Source organism: Dendrobates tinctorius, unplaced genomic scaffold, assembly GCF_039654945.1.
Source record: "Dendrobates tinctorius isolate UK_male_01 unplaced genomic scaffold, ASM3965494v1 ptg000090l, whole genome shotgun sequence".
In the NCBI taxonomy this organism is placed as follows: Eukaryota; Metazoa; Chordata; class Amphibia; order Anura; family Dendrobatidae; genus Dendrobates; species Dendrobates tinctorius.
The window spans coordinates 10,474,663-10,495,530 of NW_027361758.1; the positions used below are offsets into that span (position 1 = coordinate 10,474,663).

General features: G+C 45.8%; 1 protein-coding gene across 2 annotated transcripts in view; it reads left to right on the top strand.

The window, feature by feature from the left end:
- EIF2B1 (eukaryotic translation initiation factor 2B subunit alpha) overlaps window positions 1–13,684 on the top strand; it is a 44,615-nt gene extending 30,931 nt beyond the window's left edge. For both annotated transcript variants that reach the window (XM_073586103.1, XM_073586102.1), the window contains exons 6-9: window positions 3,235–3,303; window positions 3,378–3,453; window positions 8,906–9,031; window positions 13,449–13,684. In XM_073586103.1, coding sequence (XP_073442204.1) covers window positions 3,235–3,303; window positions 3,378–3,453; window positions 8,906–9,031; window positions 13,449–13,604 — 427 coding nt within the window. In that variant the 3' untranslated portion in view covers window positions 13,605–13,684. The remainder of the gene's footprint in view (window positions 1–3,234; window positions 3,304–3,377; window positions 3,454–8,905; window positions 9,032–13,448) is intronic.
- Window positions 13,685–20,868: the final 7,184 nt, after the last annotated feature.

Sequence of the window (20,868 nt, forward strand, 5' to 3'; positions counted from 1 at the left end):
TAGGCCGGCCGTCGCTGTCTGGGGCCATCCACACAGGTCTTCTCATCCTCCTGGGCTGATATATCAGAGCTGGAGGAGTTCTTAAAGAGGTATGCTCAATCAATCCTCCCTATGGTAGGGGGATGGAGAGCTATGGGGATGATTCAGGGCATTCGGAAGCGCTCTTCTCCATGCATCGTGCCATCCTTCACTGGTTCGTCTGTTGTGCTTGCCCTCATATCCGTGGATTACCGACCGTAAGGAATCATCGCCAGAGGAATCGGCCCTGTTTGTCGCAGGAAAGTGTACGGGGAGGTATACTCCGCGTGCTTGCCTGTTGTTGGGTCGGGGGGAGAGCGGGCCGTAGAAAGGAACCGTCGCCCCCTTCACTCCGTTAATTAAAAAATAAAAATTTACAGAAAACTCAAAAATAAAATAAAAACTGTGGGGTCTGAAACCAGACCCAAGTGCCTCTTACAGACACTAAGCAAGAACTGGAGAAATCTCATCCAGCGAGAGGGTGTATACTGCAGGGGAAGAGTTATCTTTTTACTGGGTTTACTTAGTGTCCTCCTAGTGGCAATCAGCATAACACCCACTGTCTGTGTCCCCCAATGAGGCGTAGGAGAAAGAGGGATTTTGGGTTCTTACCGTAAAATCTCTTTCTTGGAGCCTTCATTGGGGGACACAGATGACCATGGGTGTATGCTGCTGCTGCTAGGAGGCTGACACTATGCAAAACAAGAAACTTAGCTCCTCCCCGGCAGTATACACCCACCGACAGGCACCAAGCACCTCAGTTGGTGAAAAAGCAGTAGGAGAAGCAACCAAAACCATAAACATATGTACCAACTCAACAAGGGACTCTCAGACCAAACACGGTACTACTTAAACAGGGAGGGTGCCGTGTCCCCCAATGAAAGCTCCAAGAAAGAGATTTTACGGTAAGAACCCAAAATCCCTCTTTTTTTATCGCCTTATTGGGGGACACAGATGACCATGGGACGTTCCAAAGCAGTCCCGAGGGTGGGAACAGCAATAAAGGAACGAAATAAGGAAGGGCTTAGGTCGGTCGATGCGCCACCGCCGCCTGCAGAACCTTCCTACCAAGAGCTGCATCAGACGAGGCCTGGGTATGAACCCTGTAGAACCTCGCAAAGGTGTGCAAAGATGACCAGGTCGCGGCTCTGCAAAGTTGTAAGGCCGAAGCCTGGTGTTGCACAGCCCAAGAAGCCCCTACAGCTCGGGTGGAGTGGGCTTTCACCCCCGGAGGGGGCCGTTTCTCCTGAAGACGGTAGACTTCCAGGATGGTAGACCGAATCCAACGAGCAATTGTGGACTTGGAAGCCGGAAGACCTTTCCGGCGACCCTCAGAAATGACCAGCAAGGAATCAGATTGGCGAAAGGAAGCGGTCCTGGCAAGGTAAACACGCAAGGCTCTCACTACATCCAGTTTGTGGAGCGACTTTTCCAGAGGATGAGCAGGCGCAGGACAAAATGATGGAAGGACGATATCTTCGTTAATGTGAAAGGGGGATACCACTTTCGGAAGGAAAGAAGGAACTGGCCAGAGAACAACCTTATCTTGGTGGAGGATAAGGTAAGGAGAACGACAGGATAAGGCCGCCAGCTCAGAAACTCTCCTGATGGATGTAATGGCGATTAGAAAAGCCACCTTCCATGAAAGAAGAGACAGAGGGATATCCTGAATCGGCTCAAACGGCGCCTTCTGGAGAGCGCCAAGAACAAGATTGAGATCCCATGGATCTATCGGAGAACGATGAGGAGGAGCCACATGGGCGACTCCTTGGAGAAAAGTCTTCACTTGCGGTAAGGAAGCTAGATCCGTCTGGAAGAGGATTGCTAGGGCAGATACCTGGCCTTTGAGAGTACTGAGGGATAGGCCCGCATCCAGGCCGGATTGGAGGAAACCAAGAAAGGGAGGAATTGAGAACGATAGTGGAAAAACATCTTTTTCGTCACACCAACGAAAAAAGGCCTTCCAGTACCTATGGTAAATGCGGGAGGAAGCAGGCTTCCGAGCCTTAATCAAGGTCTGAATGACCCGGTTGGAAAACCCTGATTCCTTCAGAATCGCGGCCTCAACGGCCATGCCGTTAAACTCAGAGACTGAGAACTCTGGTGGTAAAGGGGGCCTTGCGAGAGAAGATCTGGACGGTCTGGAAGCCTCCAGGGAACGTCCGTGAGCATGTTCACCAGCTCCGTGTACCAAGGGCGTCTCGGCCAGTCTGGAGCCACTAAGATGACCGGGATGCCCTCTGACTTTATCTTTTTGACCACTCTTGGGATCAGGGCAAGCGGAGGAAACAGGTAAGGTAGGTGGAACTGGGACCACGGGATTACTAGAGCGTCGTAACCGACGGCTAATGGATCCCTGGACCTGGCTACAAAGTGAGGAACCTTGTTGTTCATCCGAGAGGCCATGAGATCGACGTCCGGGGTGCCCCAGCGCTGGCATATCTGACTGAAGACTGTGGGATGAAGGGACCATTCGCCTGACGCTAGCCCTTGGCGACTCAAGAAGTCGGCTGCCCAGTTTTCCACCCCTGGAATGTGAACGGCGGAAATCGCCGGCACGTGACGCTCTGCCCAACGAAGTATCCTTGCCACTTCCGACATCACCTGCCTGCTGCGAGTACCGCCCTGGTGGTTTATGTACGCCACGGCCGTGGCGTTGTCTGACTGAATGCGGACCGGCTTGCCTACTAGAAGATGCTGCCAACGAAGTTGAGCGAGGAAGATTGCCCTGATCTCCAGAAGGTTGATGGGCAGAAGAGTCTCCTGGGCGTTCCAACGCCCTTGGGCCGTTCTCTGATAATAGACCGCCCCCAACTAAAACCTGAAAAGAAAAGGATTAAATGCGGATCTGGGGAGATCCCGGTCCGCCTCCTACAGACACTAAGCACAAACTGAGGTGCTTGGTGCCTGTCGGTGGGTGTATACTGCCGGGGAGGAGCTAAGTTTCTTGTTTTGCATAGTGTCAGCCTCCTAGCAGCAGCAGCAGCATACACCCATGGTCATCTGTGTCCCCCAATAAGGCGATAAAGAAAAGGCTATTTGCTCTTTAGTTTTTTTTCCCAATGGATCTTTCTTTCTGATCTGTGTAAAAAAAAAAAAAATTGGATTAGTGCAAGCCCTATTCTAGTCCAGATATGGAAAAGTAGTATTTTATTAATATAATGGCTACAAGAGGCCTGTGTTACTTACCTTCAACCATTTATTTCTTTTCTATAGGAGGAATATGGCTGAAGCTCTACAAAACATTAATGTTCCAGTCACCGTGATCTTGGATGCCGCAGTGGGGTGAGTTAGTGATGTGTTGAATATACAAAATGAACGTCTATAGCGTCTCTAGACTTTTGTTTTTTCTTTGACAGTTATATCATGGAGAAAGTAGATCTGGTGATTGTTGGAGCTGAAGGAGTAGTGGAGAGCGGAGGAATAATCAATAAGGTAAACTACAATTTGTTTAAAGAGTAAGGCTGGGTTCACACGTAGCGGAACTCTCGCTGAAATTACCGCGAGAATCCCGGAATTCCATTCCGTGGGAAAATCGCATTTTAAATTCCCGCGATTTTCCCGTGGATAAACTAGCATTTTGCAAGCGTAATTAGCTTGCAGAATTGCTAGCGTTTTCCAAGCGATCTGTAGCATCGCTTGGATAACTGACTGACAGGTTGGTCACACTCGTCATAGTGTTTGACGAGTGTGACCAACTCTTTTACTATTGAGGCAGCCTATGCGGCATCAATAGTTAAAGATAGAATGTAAATAATAATAAAAAAAAAATTGTTATTCTCACCTTCCGACATCCCGCGCAGCCTTCCCGCCTCTCTCCACACTCCCGGTCCCAGTAATCCTTTGAGACAATTACCGCGATGACGTCCGTTCTCGCGGGATCGCGACGTCTCGCGGTCATTTGCGAGACTTTGTGATCCCGCGAGAACGGACGTCATCGCTCGCAAAGGCTTACTGGGACCGGGAGCGTGGAGAGAGGCGGGAAGGCTGCGCGGGACGTCGGAAGGTGAGAATCACAATATTTTTTATTTTAAATTCTATTTTTTACAGGGATATGGTACCCAAAGCCCCGGAGGACAGTCTCCTCTCCTCCGGACCGTGGGTACCATCCGCAAATGTTCTGCTTACTTTTCGCATGGTGTGCACAGCCAAATGTGGAAAGTAAGCAGAACAATGCATTCCTATGGGTGCAGGATCGCCACGATTCCGCGAAATTAATGAGCATGCTGCGTTTTTTACTGCGAAGCAATTCCGCTCGTGGTAAAAAGCGCAGCATTAGCACAGCTTTGCGGAATCCCATAGGAATGCATGTGATGCTTTTTCGCGTTTTTGCGGCAAAATCGCACGGTAAAAACCGCCGCGAAAAAACGCCACGTGTGAACTCAGCCTAACTCTTGCCATATTTTATAAGGCCAAAAGTATGCTTGGCCATATTGCTGGGGTGGGGGGGGGGGGGGGGGATCAAAAAAGGGGTATCAGGAGACTCCCAGTGTACAACTACAAAGACAAGCAGTTCCCATGTAGAGAAAATAATAAGTTATTACTCCATCATATCCTTCACCCCTACTGGGCTCTAAAGGACATATGTGTGTGTGTAGGAGTATATGCTGTAGTGTGATAACTCAGGGTCAGTTTAGCTTATGGGATCACCATTGTCCGGGTTACATTATTGCCTCAAGAAAAACTTTCGCTCTAACACAATGGATTAGGTTAAAAACTGCCTGCAACCAGCTGCATTCTCTTCATAAACACAAAAACAGGAGTTTTGGTTACTCATCGTAAAATCTGTTTCTTGGAACCATCATTGGGGACACAGGAAACCATGGGTGTATGGTGCTGCTGCTACTAGGAGGAGGACACTATGCACAAAAAATTAGCTCCTCTTCTGCAGTGTACACCCCACCGACTGGCAATAGGTTAATCAGTTAGTGAAAAAGCAGTAGGAGAAGGAAATACACAAACAACCAAACCGTTAAAAATAGAAAAAAACAATGCTGCTATCAAGCTTGGGTGGGTGCTGTGTCTCCCAATGAAGGGTCAGAGAAATAGATTTTATGGTGAGTAACAAAAAATCCTGTTTTTTCTATTGCTTCATTGGGGGACACAGGAAACCATGGGACTTCCCTAGAGAGGGAAAGACGCACAACTCCATTCGGGTCGGAGAACTAACCACTGCCGCTTGTAAGATTCTCCTACTTAGGGTGGCATCAGCCGAGACGTAGTTATGGACTCTGTAGATCTTGGCGAACGTGTAAGTAGAAGACCATGTCACCAGTTTGCAAAGCTGTAGAGCGGATGCCAGATGGCTAACGGTCGAGGAGGCCCCCACTGCTTGGGTAGAGTGGTCCTTAACCCCACTGGGTGGCACTCTGTTCTGGTATGCCTCCAAGATGGTGGCCCGATTCCAGTGAGCAATTGTAGCCTTGGACGCTAGAAGGCCTCTTTGAGGGTCCTCCAGGATCATGAAGAGAGAATCGATTCCCCCGGAAGGGAGATAGATAAATATCCACGATGCCTAACACAGAATCCCCTGTGATTACATAGAAGCTATTACTGAACAAAGGGATTACATCCTGAAATGATGTAGGAAGACTTTCTTGTTCAGCAACTTGAGATCCAGGATGGGTTGAACAGACTCATCCTTCTTTGGAACTACAAAGTTTTGAATAGAAACCTGAAAAATGTTCCTGAGGTGGGACAGGAACAATGACACCTATGCGGAGAAGAGAGGCTACGGCTGCGAGAAAACCCGGGAAAAAGCGAGGGGTCCCCTTGGTGGACAGGATTTGAAAAAACGATCTTGGGGTTGCAAAATGAATTCTATTTTGTATGTTGAAGATACCAGCTCTCTGACCCAGGCATCCTCGACACAGGCGAGCCAAGTGTCCCTGAAGAACAGGAGACTGCCACCCACCTTGGGAAACTCCCTGGGCGACAGTGGAATGGACAGTTGAGGAGAATCTCTTAGGTCTGCTTCTGGAGGATCTGCCTTGCACATTGTGAGGGTGCCGGTTTGAAGGGGGGGCCTTCTCCTTTCCTGTCAGGCTTGCGGCCTCTCCTTTTTCCTCTGTTGGCCTCTAATATAATCTGGTCCAGCCTGGTTCCAAACAGTCGTAACCTCTGGAAGAGCAGACTGGTCAGAGACTTCTTGAAAGACAAGGCCGTTTGCCATAACTTTAGGCTGTGTGCACACGTAAGCGTTTTTTTTCACATTTTTTCCGGCAAAAACGCTTACAAGAAGCATCCCATTCATTTTAATGAATTCTGCACTGTTTGCGCATATTGATGCGTTTTTTTTTCCGCGAAAAAAAGCATCGAGGTAAAAAACGCAGCATGCTCATTAATTTCGCAGAAAAATCCGCATATCTAACTATATTCTATGAGACTGGGGATGCGCTGGAAAAAAAACGCATAAAAAAACGCGCTGAAAAAAATGCACGTTTCCGGGGAAGGAGTCCGGTTTTTAGTCAGGAATTTTGTGCATACGTGGGTACAAAGCCTTAGCCAGATGGTCTTGTGGATGGCCACTATATTACTGGACACTTGAGCTGCACAAGAGGCGGCGTCTATGCAGGCGGCCACTAAGTATTTTCCCACTTGTGAGGTCTAGTCTGTTAAGTCAACTAAATCATCAGACGCGGCTCCCGCAAGGATGCCCTGGCTGAGTTGCTTTGCCCATGCAGATATAGACTTTCACACCCATGTGGTGGCCAAGGCAGGGCATAGGGTGGAACCTGCGGCTTCAAAGGCTGGCTTGGTAAAGGACTCCATCAGTTTGTCATTGGGGTCCTTGAGTGATGCCCTGTCCATAAGGGGGAGGACCGTGTTGGTGGATACTTTGGAGACCAAAGAGCCCACAGCCGGATAAACAGTCCAATTTTCGGTGAAATCTGAAGCCATGGGGTACAGGATACCGATCCACTTCCCTCTCTAAGTGTCTGGTTGGATTTTCCCTTGCTCTGGAGAGGACCCTCTCAAATTCCTTATGGAAGAGGCAAAAACTGTAGGAGTTCCTTCTTATCCGTCTGAAGAACACTGTTTGTATTGACGGCTCTGTAGGAGCATTCTTGATATTAAGGGTCTGTTTGACTGCCACAATGAGGTTCTCGACTATGTTTCTTATGTTAGAGGCCTAGTAAGGGTCTAGGTCTGAATTGGCTTTGGAACTTCAGTCCTAGTCTGGTTCCACTGGCGAGGATGACTGGGGAGAAGCCGACCGCCGAGAGGGTCCGGGGGGGTGACAGGGAACGAGAGGGGGATCTAGGGTGACTCTCCTGCCTAGCCCTCTTACGGCTATTGCTGATAGCCACGTAAAGAGGTAAGGGTGGATCATGGGATCCGACCAGTGGGGGAAGGGACAGGCATTCTATCCAGCACAGATACCAGGGTTTGAGAAACATTGGTAAGATCTGCAATGGATTGAGACAAAGTTTTCCCACTCTGGGATAAGGGGGCCACTTTCTCCAGAAACAGTGGAGGACTCCTGGGTGGTAAGGACAGAGGGATTGCTACAATCCTGACAGAGGGAAGACGACTGACCTGAAGGGAGTTTTAACTTACAAGAAGGACAGACAAAGTATTTGACTAGGGTAGTAGGGGCTGGGGGCTCTCCTTTAGAATTAGACATGACAGAAGAAGGCAGACTTGATAACTAATGCCAGAGGCTAGGGGTCAGAATTGCTGAGGATAGTATCAGTCTGCAGAACAGAGCATACCCACAGGAGAGCTGAGGAACCCCAAACTGACTAGGGTGCTAAGGGCTCAGGAAGGAAAGTGGGCAATCAGTCCCAGTCTGGATGCTGGACATTGGCGCCGCAGGGGGAAGAGGCAGGCCACCTGTGAGAAAAAGGCACCACTGAAGTGGTGTGTGCGTGCCGGGCGCAAAAAAAAAAAAAAGCCTGCTTGACAAGAATGGGCAGGGTTAAGCGCCTAAATCAGTGAGTGGGGGGGGGGGTCTCAGAGGCCTATAAAGCTGTGGAATAAAATTGTGCCCAGTCAAACACACACACACTTATGGGCCTCCAGGGGCTGCACTGGATTCTTCTGATAGCGAAAAAGGTTACCTTTCCATCCCTGAAGATGTCTATGAAGAACAGACGTGCAAACCTCACTGGCTTGCGGCGCTTCTGTACATCCTGATGCCGTAAGGCTCTGATGAACGAGCAGGCAGGAGAAAGCAGAAAGGACCATTCTTCGGATCACCTGAACACTCTTTATGTATTAGGGGCTAGGGTCCTGCCAGATAAATAGATGAGGGTGCGGTGTGTCAGTCCACGCCAGTCAGTCTCTACAGTGTAACTGTTCACACTGTTTCCCTCCAGAGGTAGATAAGAATCTTCTGAAATACAAAAGGGAAAACGTTACTGAAAAATGACGAAAACCAAGGTAGATCTGGGTCTAGTGAAAGACCCGTGTCCACTTCTTATTGACACCAAGCTAAAACTGATTAACTTAGTGCTGCCAGTTGGTGGTGAGTACATTGCTAGGAGCTAATTTTTAGTTTTTTTGCATAGTGGTAGCAGCATACACCTCTGGTTTCCTGAGTCCCCTAATGAAGAGATAAACAGTGACATTATCCTCAACTGTCTGGCCACTAAGTAACACATTACAGCACCATTGCTGTTCCTTTTTCCCCATACAGTTCCTCATGGTGATGACTCTGACAAGCTGTCTCCACCTACCTTCATGAATACAGGGCTCTTCCTTTTTTTTTGTTTTTTTTAATAGTAGCACATCTGCTGTTCTCATAGCCTATATGTCAATTAATTACACTGCTTCCAAACAAGAAATAGTATTTTAAAGTCTTATTGAACAGCAATATAGCTTTTGATGTTCTGAAAACCCTATTGTATAATAATAATAATTTTTTGATGGATTTTTACTGCAGATTGGCACAAATCAGATGGCCGTATGTGCCAAAGCTCAGAATAAACCATTCTATGTGGTGGCAGAAAGTTTCAAGTTTGTGCGTCTCTTCCCACTGAATCAGAGAGATGTACCAGACAAGTTTAAGGTGAGAGCACTATAAGAATAATGTTTTGTAGGAGACTGTCAAGATAGCACAGATAAGACTCATGAAGAATGCTGCCATCATATGAAGTGTTCAGTGTTCCTGTATCTTTCTAGGGATGTATTTTGTTATACAGTGCCTTGCGAAAGTATTTGGCCCCCTGGAACTTTTCAACCTTTTCCTACATATCATGCTTGAAACCATAAAGATACCAAATGTAAATTTTTGGTGAAAAATCAACAATAAGTGGAACACAATTGCGAAGTTGAACGAAATTTATTGGTTATTTTAAATTTTTGTGGAAATTCAAAAACTGAAAAGTGGCGTGTGCAATATTATTCGGCCCCTTTACTATCAGTGCAGCAAACTCACTCCAGAAGTTCACTGTGGATCTCTGAATGATCCAATGTTGTCCTAAATGACTAATGATGATAAATATAATCCACCTGTGTGTAATCAAGTCTCCGTATAAATGCACCTGCTCTGTGATAGTCTCGGGGTTCTGTTTGAAGCACAGAGAGCATCATGAAGACCAAGGAACACAACAGGCAGGTCCGTGATACTGTTGTGGAGAAGTTTAAAGCCGGATTTGGATACAAAATGATTTCCAAAACTTTAAACATCCCAAGGAGCACTGTGCAAGCGATCATATTGAAATGGAAGGAGTATCATACCACTGCAAATCTACCAAGACCCGGCCATCCCTCTAAACTTTCATCTCAAACAAGGAGGAGACTGATCAGAGATGCAGCCAAGAGGCCCATGATCACTCTGGATGAACTGCGGAGATCTACAGCTGAGGTGGGACGGTCTGTCCATAGGACAACAATCAGTCATACACTGCACAAATCTGGCCTTAATGAAGAGTGGCAAGAAGAAAGCCTTTTCTCAAAGATATCCATAAAAAGTGTCAATGCCAAACGATATTCTTGGCGTAAAGGCAACACAGCTCATCACCCTAAACACACCATCCCCGCTGTCAAACATGGTGGTGGCAGCATCATGGTTTGGGCCTGCTTTTCTTCAGCAGGGACAGGGAAGATGGTTAAAATTGTGGGAAGATGGATGGAGCCAAATACAGGACCATTCTTGAAGAAAACCTGTTGGAGTCTGCAAAAGACCTGAGACTGGGATTGAGATTTGTCTTCCAACAAGACAATGATCCCAAACATAAAACAAAATCTACAATGGAATCGTTCACAAACATATCCAGGTGTTAGAATGGCCAAGTCAAAGTCCAGACCTGAATCCAATCGAGAATCTGTAGAAAGAGCTGAAAACTGCTGTTCACAAACGATCTCCATCAAACCTCACTGAGCTCGAGCTGTTTGCCAAGGAAAAATGGGCAAAAATTTCAGTCTCTTGATGTACAAAACTGAGACATACCCCAAGCGACTTGCAGCTGTAATCGCAGCAAAAGGTGGCACAACAAAGTATTAAGTTAAAGGGGCCGAATAATATTGCACGCCCCACTTTTCAGTTTTTGAATTTCCACAAAAAGTTAAAATAACCAATAAATTTTGTTCAACTTCACAATTGTGTCCCACTTGTTGTTGATTATTCACCAAAAATTTACATTTGGCATCTTTGTTTGAAGCATGATATGTGGGAAAAGGTTGAAAAGTTCCAGGGGGACGAATACTTGTGCAAGGCACTGTAATTCATTGGGATTGGCCAGTTTACTTGAAGACATGTTTAGGACACATGATTTTGTGTCACTTACTAATAAATAGATATGCCAGGTTCTCCTCCTGTACTTTTTAGTGCAGCTCTCCTGTCCTCATAAAGTCTGCTGGTGGAGGAGTGTGTGACTACACATCCATTAGGTTCCTCCATTTCAAAACATTGAGGAGGCTGATGGACTTGTATGGACAGAAGTGGTGTATAGAGTCCCGTGGCATCACATCAAGTGAGGAGCAAAGAAGAACTTGAAGTTCATTTGGGCCCAATAACAGCTTAGCAATGGGACTTTGTAATATCCAGCAACAGTGAATATCGATACCTGTCCGACAGATGCCAAGTTCCTTAGGTGTAGATTAGATCCAGCAGTTTTTTCACATGTTATGGACGTCTCAGCTCATTTTGGAATATTTTATTCGTAACCCATTACTTCACAAAAGTCTGTAAATGTAGACTGTATAGTTTGGGGCTGGATTTTAAACATATGTAGCAATAGTATACATATTAGTCCTTAACTTCACAACTGGGTCACACTCCGTATACAACTAGAAACAATAATACCTTTATAAAATACAAGGAATGTATGAAGAATATCAAAAATAATTTTATTAATTTACACACAAATACATGTCAAAATAATGGATGGTAATTCGTCAAACCAGAAAAAACGGACAAAGACTGACACAGAACCACAGGAAAAAATGTCACTGTATAGCTCAGTGGTTTATGTATAATTATAACTAGCAGCCAGTAAATCCATTAAAGGTAGCAGTAGAGGCAACCACATACATATTAAGGCCAACATCATCATAATGCAATAAATAGCAGGTGTTCAAAGCCATTCTACATTCAAAATGAGATAAGCAGTGAGAGGCTACCCACTAAACAAGGTGTCTATGTGCAACTAATATTAAAGTGCCAATGGTGCAATTCAATAGAGTTTTACTGCCTACGGATTTAACCTTGAATACTGCAATTCATAATAAACCACCATAAGGTGCATGAAGTTTAATGTGTCAAAAGCTGCCATGTCTCCCCCCCGACGCGCATTTCTTCTTCAAAGGGGCGTATCCTAACTGGGGGATCATGCTCCTTTTAAGTGCCCACCATCCAATAGGATCATATGAAAATCATGTGATATTACCCCGGTGTAGTAATCAGTGCGTGCATGTTCAGCGGGACTTAGCGGCGCATCCCACCCCGACGTCACTTCCGGGTAAGTGACCTCCCACCTCCGGCTGTGATGGAACGCATTGCGTTCCACCCGGCCATGGCCGGGCGGAAGTCATGCACTCACATCTGGTGCCAGACGTGGGACGCCAGGAGAGACGTCAGCGGCGCATGCCCTCATCCCGATGATAGAGAAGATTGCTGAATAAGAAATAATGTGTACGGCTAAAGTATTATCATGAGAGTGTATTGGTTCTAAAGTGCAGTGCATAATGAATTAATACAATAATAAAAGTGACCATGAATGATAATTTAAATTAGAATAAAATAAATAAATAATAATTGAAAAAATTAAAAGGGGGAACAACATGAATATTGCTATACCATAAAATAGCAATGTAAACACACACTAATATTAAAATAGATAGAAATAATATATGACCAAAAATGACCTCCTTAAACATTGGAAGGACTCGACTCAGTCCCACTTGGTCCCTCCAAAAAATACCATAAATGGGATAAATAATCATAATAACCATTTACATAAATCCAAAAATCAACAAGCAATGTTTATAATGCGGTCAGGTAGTGGTAACACTGCTAATAACCGGTTCAGCTATTTTTCAATTATTTACATCAATGTTGACCAAACAAAGCATACTAAACACGTATAGCAGAAGATTTGGGAATCTGTCACCCCATTTTAGCCCTATCAGCTGCAGGCACTGTCATCAGGGGCTTATCTACAGCATTCTGTAATGCTGTAGATAAGCCCCAATGTAACCTGAAAGATAAGAAAAACAAGTTTGTTTATACTTACCGGAGGGCAGGGGGTGTGCGCCTGCGCAGAAGTAAGAAGGAGGACGGCATCGTATGAAGATGGGAGGCACCGGACCGCCCCTGGGTGAGTATAATCTAACTTGTTTTTCTAATCTTTCAGGTTACATCAGGGGCTTATCTACAGCATTACAGAATGCTGTAGATAAGCCCCTGATGGCGGTGCCGACAGCTGATAGGGCTAAAATGGGGTGACAGACTCCCTTTAAAGGGGTTGTCCACTACTTGGTCAACTCCTTCTTGATCTAAATGTTTGACCTCGATAAAACTAAAAAAAAAAACCTATACTCCCCTCCCATGCTGACACCATTCCAGCGGTGTTGGTACTCGCGGTCTCAGGGTTCCCGTGCTGTTGTTGTGGCATGTGACCCCGGTGCTCAGTTAGCGCCAGTGTCATTGTCCCCACCTTCTGACAAATCGAACATGAAATCCAGGCTGCAGCTGATCGCTCACTTCCTCTTTATGTTCAATTCGACCCGAGGCGTGGACAGTGGCGCTGTGGTCACATGTCACACCAACAGCACTGTAGCCCCGGGGATAGCGAGTACCGACACAGCGGAGAAGGGAATGGCACCAGTACGGGAGGTGAGTATAAGTTTTTTTTATTTTATTGTGGTCAAGCGTGTGGTATGAGAAGTTGTCCAAGTAGTGGACAACTTCTTTAAAAGACAAAGTGATTGAAGATCCAGCTTGGATGTACAGGTTGTTACAGTCGTGGTTTTGTTTCTTTCAGTACAAAGCAGACACGCAGCAGCAGAAGAAGGACCTAAAGAAAGAGCACCCCTGGATTGACTACACATCACCCTCCCTAATCACACTGCTATTTACAGATCTGGGAGTCTTGACTCCATCAGCTATAAGTGATGAACTCATCAAACTATATTTATAACAGGATATTAAAGTTAACCCTACAATACAAGGCATGTTGTAAATACGAGATTTCTGTGACAATAAATTCTTTCCATAAGATATCAATTTCATTATGTAGCTCTGTAAAATAACTATGGGCGGTTATGTTTTCAGACTCTGTACAGATAGAAAAATGTCAGGTTGGACAGTCGCGATCTGCACTATCATTTATGTGGCTTGAAATGGTGCCATTACCCATACACACCCCCTTTCCCTTCCAACCTCATGGCGCAATTGTGAAGCGCCAATGGTTTACAATGGTTGGCTGAAGCCTACAGAAGGGCACTGTCACCACAACCATCTTAATGTTTAAAAGGCAATTGTTATTTTTACTATATACCAGAATAATGTAGAAAAAAATTGCATTATATAGTACAATCTCCATCGAGAGACAAAGTAGTTAAAATATGTATTAAAAAGGCATACCGTATTTTCCGCTTTGTAAGACGCACTTTTTTTCCCCCAAACTTGGGGGGAAAATGGGGGTGCGTCTTACAAAGAGGATATACATTACCGGGTGCAGGCCGCAGGGGTGTCCGGCTGTCCGTCGGCGCTGTGGGTGTCTCCGGGTGCCCAGCCGTGTCTCTGGTTCCCATCCCGAGGCTCTGCCGACATTTTGCGACAGCGCTGAAATCTCATCCCTCGAGATCTCAGTCCCGAGATCACCATCAGCGCAGGTGCCGTCCCCGGCGGCGGCCGCCATATTGCCGGAGCCAGCCAACACGGAGGGAACCGAGAGGGAGCCCCGGGGCTTTGGCCTGTCGCAAAATGTCGGCAGTGCCCCGGGATGGGAACCGGAGACACCGCTGGGCACGTGGAGACACGGCTGGGCACCCGGAGACACCCGGACACCCCTGCGGCCTACACCCGGTAAATGTCGGCAGAGCCCCGGGCTGCTGCACAGACCCCCCTGGCAGCAGCACGAGCCCCCCTGGTAGCAGCACAAGCCCCCCTGGTAGCAGCACAAGCCCCCCTGGTAGAAGCACAAGCCCCCCTGGTAGCAGCACAAGCCCCCCTGGTAGCATCACGAGCACGCTGCACATCAGAGCACCCTCTCATCCCTTCCTGCGGCCTGCAGTATCACCCCACTCCTGCCTCCTCCAGCAGCGACCCTGGGACCCCGCTTCACCGCAGCCACCACCCCCGGTAAGCAATAAGACACCTGGATTATAAGAGGCACCACCATTTTATTAAAAAAAGTTTTTTCCTATTTTTCTCCTCAAAATTTATGGTGCATCTTATAATCCAGAGCGTCTTATAAAGCGAAAAATACGGTATTTGGTATCACTGCATCAGTAAAAGTCAAATTTATTGAATATAAATTAACCCATACATTAAACACTGTAAAGAAAATAACATCGAAATACCAGAATTGCTGGATTTAGGGTCACCATACGCTCTCAAAAATTAAACAAAAAACTACATCCCACCATGTCAAAAATAAGCCCTCCCACAGATCCATCCATAGAAAATAAAGTTAGGGGTCTTAAGAAATGGCGACAAACAATTTATTTATTTTTTTTAAAACCATTAACAAAGAAAAACAAAACCATGTTTGGCATCACCGTAATCATACGCACCTGTAGAATCCAACCAGTAAAAACTAACAAAGAAGGGATTGTGCATGACGTCACATTGGGCCTACTAATCACAAGAGGTAGGAAGGAGGCGATTCGTAGGCTATGTACCAGTGATGTGCCCGCTAGACCAGGGTCCTGGGAATTGATTAACTCACGTTTAGTTAATACTGTTCAGTTTAATGAGTGAATTTCCACCCATCTTGGAGAATGAGTTTGTAAGTACAACGCATGGGTAAATTAATTCATATAACTGACTTAAATACATGACAGAGTAAATGGTCCCTTATGCAGTTGGAGATTAAATGGTTGTTGCAAATGACAAGAAATCATGGAAGATTTTTATTAAAAACACTTTACATGTCCATTTCAAAAATATAAAACTTCAGTTGAAAATTTCTTAAAAATGTCAAACAATTGTGTGATAAAACGGTGCACAGAGAATCGAATCCATACAGCTTGCTTTATATAAAATAAATATAGAATGCCACTTCAGTATAGCTAAAAGGTATACATGAAGGGTAAAAGGGAACTTGGCACCAGGTTTTCCCAATATAAACTAAAGCCACCACCTTTTTTTTTTTTTTTTTTTAAATTCGTTTATTGAACAAAAAGAATGAATCATAGAATGGTAGAGTTGGAAGGGACCTCCTGGGCCATCTGGTCCAACCCCCTGCTCAAAGCAGGATTCGCTAAATCATCCCAGTCAGATGTCTGTCCAGTCTCTGTTTGAAGACTTCCATTGAAGGAGAACTCACCACTTCTCATGGCAGCCTGTTCCATAACATGCATATTGGCTTATGATAATAAAATACACACATAGCCCTTCAAGTGTACAGAAAGAACAGCCGGTTATACATTGTGAAGCATGCATATCAGTTGAGTTTCACAAGCTTTTATCATATTGTTCATTTAGATAATAAAGAAAATTCCTAAACTACAACTACATCAACTGGTACCTACTACTGTGCTGCCTAGTATCTTATATCATATTATCTCACATATGATGTCTCAATTTTGCAAAGTAAGGTGAGAGGAATTCCACCTCTCCCAGATCTTCTCAAACTTGCCCGGGCTTCCCCTATTTTGACATAGTGTACGTTCGTATGGAACAATCGAGTTCACCAGGTCAATCCACATTCTAAGGGAGGGACATGAACCCCCCATCCACTGTAGTGCCAACACCTTCCGTGCCATAAATAGTGTTTCACGCACAAAAATCCCGTCATAATGACCCCAATTCTCATCCCATACCCCAAACAAGCAGACCAGTGGTTCAAGAGGAACTGGGGCCTGCATCAAGGATGACAAAAGCAAGGTCACCTCTTTCCACTAATGTAAAATAATGGGACATTGCCAGATCATGTGAACAAAATCCACATCTGGTGAATGACATCGCAGACATTCTGATGATTGAAGTCGACCCATCCTGAAAAGTCGTGTCGGAGTTAAGTATGATTGATTAATTATACACCACTGTTTCATTCTATTAATAGATGGTGATACTCCAATTGGAGACTCCAGGATCTCCTCCCCCTGAGTATCCGGCATGAGTCTTTCCCATTTCCTTTTAATAGAGCTTATAGCAGATTCCGTTCCCACCGACAGCATGTACGTGTATAAAGAGGAAATGGGACCTTGGGGACCCTGCGAATTAAGGAATCCTATCAGAGGCAGAGATGAGAGAGTACAGTCCACACCCCTACATCTTATGTGTGATTGAAGAGCCGACCTCAGCTGTAAATAACGGAAAAACTGGGATCTCGGAATATCATGTGCAACCTGTAATTGCTCAAAAGACACCAAGGTCCTCTGGTCATACAAGTCTCCCATCGAGGAGACATTATGTTGCATCCAAAAATCAGTGGATGGGTGATTCAGTAGTTCCGGGAAATAATCATTATTCCACAGGGGCATTTCAGCTACCAAATCTTTAAACCCAATCGCTTTCTTAATCTCCATACTAATCGCGCCAGTCGGAGCAAGGGTAGTAGACGCGGGACATTAGTCCTCTCCAACTCAAAGAAACCTAGTGGGCAGGCAGTTCGTGCAGCATGGAGTAGGTGGCTTTCAGAATTGGGGAGGCAACCACCCGGCATCCATTTATTTAAAGCTTTAGCTTGCCCAGCCAAAAATTTAAAGAAAAAATCTGGTAACGCCGCCCCACCTCCCTTTTTTGGTCTCTGCAGGGTGGTCAATTTAAGTTTGGGCCTAGTTTTCCCCCAGATAAAAGATGTGATCTGGGAATTGAGATTTACAAAGAAGGATTTGGGTACCACTACGGCACTATGCTGAAGGGAGTAGCTAAGTCTGGGGAGTAATATCATTTAATATCATTTTAATCAGGTTAATACGTCCGGCCACAGACAGCGGGAGTTTGCTCCAAGTTGTAAATTTCACTTTAACTAGTTCCAGCAGTGGGTGAATATTGAGTTGTGAGTCAAGCGTACTATTTTGAGATATGTATCTACCCAAATATTTAAAACTAGATACAATAGACAGCGAGGAGAGAGCTTCTAGCTGGGGCATGGGAAAGGGGCAACAGAGCGAGGTGGTTTTGCCCCCGGTGGCCATTAGGGTCATTGCACTGGTGATTTCGGTTGTAGTTTTTCCCCCCGGTGGCCATTAGGGTCATTACACTCTGGTTACCTTAGTTTGTCCACGTAATTATGTTATAGGTGTGAGTGCTCTATAAGAGAGTATCAGGTGTGTTAATCACTGTTGATGATGAAGTATTCATTTGCAAGCAAGCCTGGGTGAAGGATGGAGCTAAAGGATAGTCACAGTCAGCTCAGAGGGATCCCTGGAGTGTCAGCTATGGTGTCTGCAAGGAGTGCTGGCATGGCGTGGTGGAGTCGCAGCTATGGTGTCAGCAAGGAGTTCGTGCATGGATTAGTGGAGTGGCAGCTAAGGTGTAGAGCTGCACTCAAAATGCTGGACGTTGTTGCTGAGAGCTGGACTCAAGCATGCTGGACTTTTTGGCAGAAAAGCTGGACTCATTTGCGGGACTCTGTTTCTGGACAGCTGCACGCAGGTGTGGACTCTGTTTGCTCCAAGGCTGCACTATGATGCTGAGAAGGTCCGTTTCTGGACAGTGCACCCAGATGTCGGACACGGTGGAGGAAAAGATGCACGCAGGTGGTGGGCTCTGTTGCTGGGACGTAAGCAACAGAGCAAAGCTAAGTGGTGTTCCCCTGTTTTGTCACTTTTCCTTATGTGTGTTTAGTGCAGTGGTGGGATTAGTTTCTGCACCGACCAATTCCCTAGTGAGGGTTTAGGTGCAGGGCGAGTCAGGGTTTTGAGGTTCCTGATCGGCGCCCGGTGCGGAACCGGCCTAGGGAACGCTAGGAGTGTAGAGACACTGACTCAGGGGAGTGCAGGAGGTCTCCATGTCCCCATTCCCTATCGCAGGGCTACCTGTTATGAATGGGTCACCGAGGAGAAAAAGCAAACAAGCTAAGCCACAGAAAACAGAGTGGTTGGTAACTATGCAGATTGCAGATCCCTGATCTTACCACACAACTAGCAGTAGCCGTGGAGCGTGCCTACGATGAACCTAGACGCCTCGTCACGGCCGGAGGACTACATAAGCCTAAAGCAAGAAAAGGGAAAACTAACTGCCCCAGTGCAGACCCAAAGGAATAGCTAGCCCCCACACATGTACTGACGGTGAAACAAGATGAAGGCACAAACACAGGCAGGAAAATAGGCTGAGCAAACAATGGGGCCCAAACTAACTAGACAGGAAAGGAAAGGAAAGACACTATCTGCAACCTGCAAAAAAACCCTACAAAATAATGTCCAACACTTCTGATAGCAAAATTAACCCTGAAGTCACTAGACTTCTCCCACTATATCAGCACTCTGAAATATTCTGAGACAGAGCAAAAAGAGACCGAACTAGTAAGGAACAAAAAGCCAATTGGCAAAATACTGATAAATAAGAGTGGAAATTCAGCTCAGCCCCCAGCCGGGGCTGGCAGACCACACAAAAAACTGAATAGACCAACAAAATCAAGTGTGAACATTAGCAGAAAAACTTAGCTTTTGATGACTGGAACAGAGCTGAAAACCAAGAGCTGACAAGCCAGAAGGAATCACCAGCAACTGAATAGGGCGTCGGCTGTCTTAAATCCAATCTGAGAATCCTGAGATCCAATCGTCATCTTCATTCTCAGGTGGCAGATCTCCACCGATCAAACCAGCGGCACCACCTCCCGTCACCTCCAGAGGGAGTCCAGAAGGGGAACTCACAACTGGTGAGAATGAACTCACAACAGCCACCATTGTTATTGTTACCCAGGTTTTCCCCATTTCCTTTGTCCTATTGTATTAGTTACTGGCCTGCTGGCCGTGTCACTCAGGACGGGGCACATGACAGTCAGCATATAGACCAATGGTATCTACCCGACCCGCTACATTTATACCTCTAATGCCAGGGGAAGACCTAATACGTATTGCCAGTGCCTCAATCGCAAGGGCAAATAGGGCCGGGGAAAGGGGGCACCCTTGACGAGTCCCCCTATGTAATGGAAAAGACTCAGACACACAGCCATTCACTATGATACAGGCCTTGGGCTTCATATATAGTATTTTGATGCATTTTATAAATTATCACCGAAGCCATATCTTTGTAAGCATGCGGAGAGGAAGGGCCACTCAAGAGAGTCAAAAGCTTTGGCAGCATCTAGCGATGCCAGTGCCCACTTGTTATCTGGCATTAGGGAGCTATATTTGGCTATTGACTGGACCCGTCTGATGTTAATGCATGTGCTCTTACCAGGCATAAAGCCTGTTTGATCAGGATGTATAAGGCTCAATATAATCAAATTTAGTCTGGTAGCTAGAATCTTAGTGAAAATTTTATAGTCCACATTTACTAACGAGATAGGGTGGTAGGATCCACATTCCAAAGGGTCCTTTCCCCTCCTTCTTAAGCACTATGATATTGGCTTCGTAAAAGGATTCAGGCATACATTTCCCTTCCCAAATTCCCCGAATTACTTTAACCAAAAGTGGCGTTAATATATCCTGATATTTCCTGTACAATTCAATAGGGAATCCGTCCGGCCCAGGGGCCATCCCGGAGGCCATGTCCGTTATGGCATTTTCTATCTCCTCCGCAGTAAATTCAGCGTCCATAAGGGTCCGTTGTTCAGGGTCTAATGTAGGGAATGTCACATCTGAAAAATAGTCTAAACACCCCAAGCTGTCAAAGTCACTTTTAGATTCATATAACGACCTGTAGTAATCATAAAAACAGTCAAGAATTTCTTCGGTTGAAGATACCAATGAATCGGCTGGCTTAGGAATCTGCAGTACTGTGTTTGAGGTGTTATGTTGGCGCACCAAATAGGCTAAGAGTTTGCTTGCCTGGTTTCCCAGCTCAAAATAAGATTGGCGAGTAAAGAATAGTTTACGCTTGGAATTAGTGTCCGTATGCTGAGCATATAACCTCTGAGCAGCCAACCACTCAGTCCTGTTACCGCTAGTTTGGTTAGATATATATGCAGCCTCTGAATCTTTCAATCGCCGCTCCATCTCATTCATCCTCCCTTGAGGTTACCCTTTTAATATAAGAAATCGTGGAGGATAAGCAACCCCTCAGATACGCCTTAAGGGCATCCCAAAATAAATTGATATCTTGAGGTTCTGGGTGGGACGAGA